At 63.3% G+C, this 9,259-nt stretch overlaps 1 protein-coding gene across 1 annotated transcript in view; it reads right to left on the bottom strand.

Moving 5' to 3' along the window:
* Positions 1–5,855: 5,855 nt before the first annotated feature.
* The window catches only part of IHH (indian hedgehog), a 16,596-nt gene continuing 13,192 nt past the window's right edge, over positions 5,856–9,259 (bottom strand). The window contains exon 3 of the mRNA XM_019470907.1: positions 5,856–6,570. Within this exon, the coding sequence (XP_019326452.1) occupies positions 5,909–6,570 (662 nt within the window). The 3' untranslated portion in view covers positions 5,856–5,908. The remainder of the gene's footprint in view (positions 6,571–9,259) is intronic.

Here is a 9,259-nt window from a genome sequence, read left to right as displayed (position 1 = left end):
TCAGCATCAGTTGCCCCTTCAAAACCAAGTGCTGTCCCTGCTCAAACCCCCTGAGGGTTGGGATGACGTTTCCCCGCTGCTAGGCTGCTCTGCTCCACCCCAGCACTGGCTGAGTTTCAGCCCTGCTCCGAGTCTGGTTAGGTGACAGGCATGGATGGAAAAGTTGCTGCAAATTAGTCATTAGTCCCTGGAGTTGTTTATTTATTGACCATTTGCAACTCTTCCCTCATCACCACCTTTTCTCTCCCCATTCTTCCAGCAAAGTCAGTGGCAGCCTGTCCGGCTCCGCTGTCCCACCCCACCCCATCCCATCTTGTCATCCCCATCCCTTCACAGAGCCCGGTCCCTTCTACTCAACCTCAGTCCTTCAAGCGCCTCTTCATTTCAGGAACGGACCCACCTTTTGCTGGTGGAAGGGTGACTCCCTGGAGGTTAGTGAAGAATTAGAAATAATTTAATTTACCTCCCTGTTCGGGCACTTTGATGAGCTGAAAGGCCCCTTGTCAGGCAGCGAATCCATCTTCCTCCAGCCTTACATCAAATTTCATTCACTAATTAGAAACTCCTGCCCCGGAGCCTGCAGCCCCCACCCCGGCCGCCCCTTCTCCCCACCAGCACCATTATGAAAATAAATCGTTCCATTAGCCACATTGTTGTGGCTGTGGGGCCCAGTGCCGGGAGTTATTAGAGCAGGAAGGAGGGCATTGGATTAAGACGAATGATTTATTAAGGAAAAGGACCCTGATTAGATTCTTACTCGTCCCCTGCGCGTCGGCGCATACTCACACACCCCCCGTCCCGACGCCCGGGGCACCCCAGAGCCACTCGTGGAAGGTCAGCGCCGGATGGCTGCGGGGTTTCCCCCAGGGACGTATCCTGCTGGCTGCTCCTGCGGCGCTGGGAGCCCCCCGTCTCATACTGGGACAGTGTATGAGGTAACGGCTGATGCCGGCTGCCAGACCCTCCGCACGGTCCTAAGCCGCCCCTGCCTGCCCCTCCCTTGTACGGAGAGTGGGGGACCACCAGCATCACCCCCAGCTCTGCCTGCCCTGCAGTGGGTGCTGGGTGGGTCCTGCTGACCAGGGAGGGGATACGGGAAGGGAAAGGTAGGCTTTGGTGTGTTAGCTCCGTACCCCGTGCTGTGGGAGAGGGAGCTAGAGCATGCCCCTCCAGCGGGAGGGTTGGCAGGGCTCACCCTGGGTGGGGGGAGAGGGTGTCAGACCCCTCCGTGGGTCTGGGGTGCTCTCTGCACCTGGGAGATGTGGGGTGGACACGGCTGCAGAGGTGGGCACTGCCCCGGGGTGCCCGTGTCCTGTGGTCCTCACAGTGCCCATGCTGTCACCATGAGCCACGCGCATGTCCCCCAGCCTGTCCTCTGAGGGGATAGAGATCAGGGACATGGGGACACCTGGATGCTCCAGACACTGCCTGGGATATAAAGTATCTGGGCTAGAAAGAGAGTCATTTGGGGGATTGGATAGCGATGCTGAGAGCTGGGGGGTGTCCAAGCCCAACTGGTGAGGTGGTGGGCATGTGTCTGTCCAGGGGATAAAGGTACGTGTAAGGGGCTGGATATGTGCATCTGTCTGTCCATCTCTGTACAGGCACAGCGGGCTGTGGTGTGACTCCCAGAGGCTGCTGCCTGCTAAAGCACCTCCATCCCTGCGCGGGGGAAGCTGCCAAGCGCAGGCAGAGGGTCTCTGGGGAGGGGCAGGCAGCCCCATGCAGTGGAGGGAGGGCTCCCAACGCTGTCCCCACACAGGTGCCACGGTTGAGAGAGGGGCAGGAGGTGGGGGACTCGGGGCAGAGAGGGAGGTGGTGGAGGCGTTTGGGGCACAGGATGGGCTCCACAGCCCAAACCACCCTCCTGGAGCTCCCGTGGGCCTGGGGCCAGGTCGCTGGGACCCCCCCTAAAAGCACTGCGGAGAGCAGGGTCCTGCCCCTGCCCCCGGAGCAGCAGCACTCCGAAAAACCATTAAGCTAAATTAAGCTAATGCAAGTGAGAGCAGGAGGCTGGTACGGGCTGGTACGGGCTCCCTCTGCGGGCACCCGCGGGCTGGCAGCATGTGGGGCTGAGCCGGGCTGGGCAGCCTCTCCTGGGCTTTTTTGGGGGGTGCAGCTATGGGTCAATCTGCCCTCACCAGGAGGAGGATCCCTGCAACCTGCTGTACTGATGCCTGCAGGTCCAGGTATTTCGGGGTGACCCCCCCCCATCACCATCACAACCCAGGCCATGGGGACCTGGTTGGACCCAGAGCTCCCGGATGATGGGGACAAACCACCTCCTTGGCCGGAGATATTTCCCCCTCCGCGGGGAAGGTTTGGTCTTGGGAGTCCCGCAGGATCCCCACCCTGCTGTCGCCTCCTGCCCACGCTGCTCAAAGATGCAGTTCCCCACAAACAGGAGCTGCTTTCGGGGTGCTCCGCTCCCACTCCCCGAGCCCCAACGCCCCCCACCACCCCTTGCCGGGACCCCAGCACCCAGCGTGCCAGCCTGGGGCCGGGAGCAGGGTTGGCTGGCGCTGCTACAGCAGAAGGCCACAGCGAGAGGGACAGACGGGAGAGGCGGGGACAGGGACAGCGTCCCCCCTTGTTAACAGCGCCGGACCCTGTAGCCTTTTCAAGGCTGTGAATAGGGGGTGGTACCTCTCCTCCCCTGAATTTGGGACTGGGGGGGAGTGTGTTGGCGCTGGTTTAACACGCTCAGACAGGGCTGGAGGGATGGGGGGGACACACTACCCCAGATGGGAGCATGTGGGGGGTTTCTCCTGTCGCCACATGCCCTTCCTCTCCCTCCCGCCCACCATTCACATGGTAATGAGGACAAATTGATGGAGAGACATCCATTGTGGTACCCTCCAGCCCGGCCCTTCTGCCGGCCACCCACCAGCATCCTCATCCATCACCACCCAGCAGAGACCCTGATGGGAGCCCCCCGGCAGGGGCTGGCACCCTGGGAGATGGGACTGCTTCAGGTGCTCACGAGCAGTGGGGCAGCCCCCAGGTTGCCCTGGCTCTCCCGGGGCTGAGTGATTAGAAAGGGGGTACATCCAGGGAAGGAAGAGCTCCACATAAGTCCTATCTGTCCGCTGGACGTCATTTTGTCCTCACCATCCTCACTATGGGGCTTTATGGGGCTATGGGGGAGTTAATGGGGCTTCAGGAGGGGAAAGACCCCAGAATCTTATTTATGGGTCCCTCCCTTTCTCTGGCTGCCCTGGGGCTGGCCCAGAGCCAGGACCCACCCACTTTCCCTGCTTCCACCCCAAAGCAACCCCCCCAAAACCCTTCAGCATCCTCCTAACGAGGCAAAGAGCTGTTCCCCCGTATTCACTGATACCATAAAAACCTAGGCCTGGAGATGGGCTGCCCACAGTGCTGCGGGGCACCCCAAAGGGCACACCCTCTCCCCATGCATCCCCTGCCTCCAGCTCACCCCGCCGTGCCTGCAATGGCAGCCTGATTGAAATTTCACTCCATAAAGCGCCTCTCGAAAGCCTGACCCCGTGGCCCCCCCGGGGACCAATTTGTCCTTCTCTGTAATAAGAACCTAATTAAATTAGCTCAGCCGCCTCGCAGAGCCCTTAAATTAGCCACGGTGATGAGGGCCCTCGCTGACAGCCTGCTGCTGAATTGCTCTGCACTTGCCATGCTGTGGGGTCCAGGGAAAGCCCTGGGGGGACCCTGCCCCCAGCACCCCCAGGGAGACCAGGGCAGGGCAGCTTGGAGATGGGGTGGGGGAACACAGAGGGGTGTGTGTGTGGGACAGGTATGGGGAGGCTGTGTGGGGTGCTGGCTGGTGGTCTTCCCTTCTGCTGTCATGGGGTGGAGGGGGGAAAACGGCTGGCAAGGGGCGAGGGGACAGAGTCAGCAGTGGCTAGCGCTAGTGACATTATAAACCCAGTGTACAGGGTAGGGGGTCCATCTTCTCCAGGAGCACTGGGTTAGTGGGTGTTATGGTGATGGAGATGGTGGGGAAGGGTGTCCCAGCACAGCCGGGCACTGGGGCGATTGGGCCCAGACTGGGATGGAGAGGTGTCCCCGGCAGTCTTACGGTGGCTGTCCATCCTACATCCTGCCCCACTTGCCCTAGTTTCCAGGTGGCCCCAATGACAGCTTGGTCCCATGTAGGCTGGGTCACTCCCGCAGCCTCCAGCTGCCCACCTCCCCTTGGTGTGGGGGAGTGGGGAGGGAGAGCTCGCCCTTACTGGTGGGGGGCACTGGGGTGGCCAAATCTTGCTCCTAGAGAAGCGCAAGATGCCCTGCCTGCCCTGTTTATGATGGGCAGTAAGCATCCCTGATCCCTGCCTGCCCTCCCCACACCAGAGCTCGGAGTGCCCGCCTGGGAGACAATGGTTTTATTGGGCTGTGTCCCCGACCAGGAAAGGTACATCCAGTGAAGAGACAAAAATACACCTGCTGTCGGCCGCGCTTGCGCTCCCTCTCTTCGCCCTGGACAACAATCACCATAAAAACTGTGCTTTAAAATAATCTTTAAATAATTTCTGCTTTTTGTTTAAAAAAAAAAAATCACCCCCCCAACCAAACAGCTTTCCCCCATGCCCGCTCCCCGTCTCACCCTGCACGCGCCCACACTGCCTCCCATCTATGGTACATACAAAGAGCAGATAAATAAATAAAGACGCGTGATGCTGCAGGGGGGACGCAGCTCACAGCCTCCCCCCAGCCCCCTTACCTTCACTAACATGGAGCCAGGAGAGGCCGAGGCTCTAGCTAGTATTTGGGGGGGACACCGTTGCTGCAGCACTGATGGGACTCCCCCCAGGTCCCGGAAGCGGGTGAGCAGCAATGAGTTACCCTGAGGGTTTGGGGTGCTGGGGGGTTGGGGAGGTCAGGCCAGGCAGGGTTTGGAGCTTGGTGAGTTTTTTTAGCTTTGGGGTGGGAAAGGCATGGCTTTGGGCTGAGCCAGCTCAGGGCAGGATGCCGGGAAGGCAAGGGAGGGAGCGCTTTCCTTCCCCCGACTCCAGCAGGCTGGGGCTGCGGCCCCAGCTCTCCCTACCCCTGCTCCCACCAGTGCGTGCCCATGCCTGGCTGGCACTTGCACCCTCCTGTCCACACACCTGCCTCCGCAGCCCCCTCTTGCCAGCCAGAGCCCCCTGTGCTGTCACAGCGTCCCCACGGGCATGCCCGGCTGGGTGGCTACCGCGCTGGCTTTGGGCAGAGCTCAGGGTCCCGCTCCCCAGTCTCTCATTCCAGCAGCACTTGTGTCACCAAGTCAGGGGTCTCGTGCCAGAGCTGTGCCAGCCCCTCCAGCCCTGCCTGTGCTTGGGCACCCCAGGCATACAGGGGCTGGTTTTGGGTGCCGCCCTGCACCCGCAGTCAGGGCTAAAGACAAGGCACAGTCCCAGTACCTGGGTCACCCTCCTCCCAGCTGACATGTCCAAGGGGTGGGAATAGCATCTCCTGCCCTCCCACCCAGCCTGCCTAGCAAAGGGCCCTGGGGCCCCCCTCCCAAAGCCTCCCCACTGGGTGCAGGCAGGCTGGGAGCCCCGCGGGAGCAGCCTGCAGCCAGGGGCTCTCTCCTCTTCCCGCTCCCCCTTGTCTATCAGACCTCTGTTGTTGGCTAATTCTGCACACGCACACGCACATCACACGCACACACACAAATAGCAGCATGTGGATCCAGCCGGGGGCACCCCCACATCCGGGGGAGACCCTTAGTGCCTCACCCCTGCCCCCAGGAACAGGAGGTGAGGAGGGGGCGGTGAGCATGGAGGACGCACACCGGGGAACCCCGGTGCCCCCCAACTGGGAGGTGGCTGTGCCCCGAGCAGGCAGGGCTGGAGGCAGCTCCCCATGGGCACCCAGCTTTGGGAGGGGGTGCTGGCCCCCGGTGAGCTGCCCCGCAGCCACCACCTCCACCAGCAGTGCTGGCTGGGGCACACCCTCAGCTCTCTGCCCAGGGTACTCCCAGTGGGTGGAAGCTGTCAGGGGGCAAGAGCAGCCTGCCCAGGCGGTAGAGCAGCCCCGAGTACCAGTGCACGCCATCCCCCTGCGCCCCTGGCCACCCCATCAGGCTGTGGTAGAGCCGGAGTGGCCAGAAGGCCAGCTGTGCCAGATGTTGCTCCTGCACCAGGGCGAAGCACGAGGCCACCATGCCGTCCACCACCAGTGTCCCGTGGCGTGTCAGTGGGGCATAGGCTCCCACGTCCCTCCGGTTCCGCACCCCCACCACCTCGGCGGGCTGCAAGCCACCCCCCCCTGCCGCCACCAGCACAAAATGTCCGGGGCGCACGCGGCTGGCAAAGGTGGGACGGAAACGGGCAGCAGGCGCCGAGGCATTCTCTGCCACGAAGAGCAAGTGGGTGGGTGTCAGGGCCAGGCGCCGGGGTGGCTCCCGCGTCTCGATGACATGGAAGAAGGTGAGGGCACGGGGCTCCTTGTCCAGGAAAGCCAAGAAGTCGCTGTAGGTGGGCCTGCCTGCCCCATCCATTGCCAGCACCCGCTGGCCCGGGCGCAGTGCCCACAGCGGTGTCCGGGCACCGTCCTCCAGCGTTGCCAGCGCCCTGCCGGGGAAGCAGCCCCCCGTCTTCGCAGCGGCCGAGTGCTCTGCGCAGGGAGAGAGAGGACAGGAGGGTTACCCATCTGCCAGACGCCCAGCATCACCTTTCCACGACACACAGAGACCCTCCGAGGCTGCCCAGCTTTGCCCATCCAGGGATAACCCTGTCCTGGCATCACCAACGTGCACGTGTCCCCTACACACCCCCAGCCACCAATCCAGCCTCCCTGGGCACCTGCTCCCCCAGCCACTGTGTTACTGGGGGTGGCACTTGGGGGTTCAGGCCACGCATGGCAGCACCTGCTCCCCACTGTGGTGTCAGGGTGCTGGGACTGCTCTGCAGAGCCAGGTCTCGAAACCCTCCTGGCAGGGGGAGCAGGGCACAGCCACAGCCCTGAATGTGCAAGGCAGTGCCAGCGGCCACCTGAAGCTCAAAAGATGGGAGGCAGAGCCCTGAGCCGGTGGCAGGCTGAGGAGCAGAGTGCCTGGTCACACTTGGCAGACCCACAGCAACCCCATCCCCTGCAGCACTGGGCCTGGGTACTGCCAGGGAAGATGCTACAAGGAACTGTGCAGGGTGCAGCACCCTCCCCCAGCACCGCAGCACCCCCCACCCTGCACTGCAGCCCCGCTCCCTTCTCCCGCCTGCTCACCCTATGCTCCCTGCACCGCTGATGCCAGCTGAATCCCTCTCTGAGCTGCAGGGAGATGTCACAGCCCGTGGCCATCATCAGGCAAATGCCACCAGCCTCCTGGGCAGGGCTTCACTAGTGGTTGTCACAGTGTAAAGCACCCAGTCTCTCTGGGGCTTGTCTCCTGGGATGGTGGCACAGCAGTCCTACGCCTCCCCAGATGAAAAGATGCAGCAAGTCACTCAGTGTCGCCAGGGGCCCATCCAGCCAGACATTGGCATCAGGGGCTTAGCACTAGCAGGGGAACCCTAGCTTCCCAAGGAACGGTGCTCAGCTCCCACAGCAACCCTGGACCCCCAAGCCTGAGCAACCCCCATCTTAGGGTCTATTTGATGTCCCCCCACTATCTGCCAGGGGCAGCTCATCTAGGGTCCTGCTCCTGACCCTGCATGGTCCCAGCTTCCAGCTCCCAGTCCCCCTTGGGACGCTTTCCCAGTTCCCCCATCTAATCCCTGAGTGTCCCCACCCAGATGGCACTGCCCCCCATCCCTCCCCAGCTTCGGGCAGAGCCAAATCCCAGCCCCCAGGCCCATGAAGAGAGGCATCCATCTCTGGGACAGAATCCTTTTATTGCTCAGACGAGGTGCAGCATCCGCCCCATGCCTGCCCCAGAGGCCAGGTCCCAAATCCTGCACCCCGCGTCCCCAGGCAGGCGGCAGAGCCGTAGGGAGGGGCTGGCAGGAGGGCGGGAGGGGCACCTGGCAGAAGCGGGGGGGCACAGGCGCTGGGCATGAAGGGGTGTGCGGGTGCAGGGGTGGGGCTGAGGAGACACAATACATACAACAGGCCATGCGGCCATCCGTACAAAAATAAAGGCCATTTACTAAGAGGCAGGGGCAGCCCGGCTGCCCTCTGTACACAGCTCTGGGGGGTGTGTGTCAGGATATGCACCCCACAGCCTCCACCACACCCCCCCAGGTTCCCCATGGCCTCGGTTATAAATATGGGGGACCCAGAGCCCTGGGGAGCTGCTGGGGAGCTGCTGCGGAGCAAGGGGGCTGGGGCCAGCCTCCAGAAGCCCTCCAGGGCCTCAGGGCCCTGGTCTGCTGCCTTGGTCACGGCATCCCTCTTCGGTCAGTCCAGGGGAGCATCCTGGGATTCAAGAGCCTCTGTCCTTCTGCAGGGGCACAGCCCCACTCCTCTGGCCAGCCCCAAGACTCTGGGGTCATGGTCCTTGCTTCGGAGCCTGGGCCCACTCCTCCAGCCAGCCCCACAGGGCACCCTGGGGCATGGGAGCCCTGGTCCTTCGCCCACGCTTTGTCCCTCTTCTTCGGGGGCGCGTTGCTCCCTCTCTGCGGCACGGTCGCCCCACCTCCATCGCTGGCTGGCGTTGCGCCCGTCCTGGCATCGGCACGGGGGAGCGGGTCAGCGCGGGGGGGCAGGCTGGCGTCTGGGGGTGTCAGGCCGCTGACCGCGGGCTAGGGCAGTAGGACAGGCAGAGTGCGGTGGGAGCCAAGCCCAGGGACAAGAGACGCAGGGCAGCACCGGTGTACCAGCCCCAGCACAACTACGGCACAGCGCGCGGCACATGGGTGTGTGGGCACGTGTGTGCAGCCACAGCCCTCTCCCTGTGCGTGTGCATGCGTGTGCAAGCGCTCTGGGTACAGGCACGGTTCTCCAGCGTAGCAGCCATGTGCCGGCACGGTGCCGGTGTGTGTGCAGCCGCCGAGGCTGCCTCTGCGCCCACGCAAGCCCACTCACAGGCAGAGACCTTCCCAGCCTGTCGCGACATTGGCACACATGCATCCGGCCCTCTCCTGGGATGTGGCCGCGGGGGTGAGTGTGGCCCTGCGTGGCCGGTGCCGTGCGTGGGCCACTGCTGCCCTCTGCCGCACGCAGCCAGCGCGGCCGCTCCGGCGGGAGCTGCGCGGGGCCCGGGGCTGCAGCATCCTGGGCAGGGCAGCTTCTCCCCGGGCTGCGGGGGGGCCTTGCACCCCACGCAGTCCCGTCCCGGCCACGGGCAGGGCCTGAGAGCAGCCGTCCTCCCCTCACTACACCGCACGGGGGGGGGGAACACGGAAAACACCACAGAACGCAAGACCCC

Source organism: Aptenodytes forsteri, unplaced genomic scaffold, assembly GCF_000699145.1.
Source record: "Aptenodytes forsteri isolate BGI_AS27 unplaced genomic scaffold, ASM69914v1 Scaffold255, whole genome shotgun sequence".
NCBI classification, from domain to species: domain Eukaryota; kingdom Metazoa; phylum Chordata; class Aves; order Sphenisciformes; family Spheniscidae; genus Aptenodytes; species Aptenodytes forsteri.
Note: the sequence above shows the minus strand (reverse complement) of the source record. Positions and strands in the feature narration are given on the sequence as shown.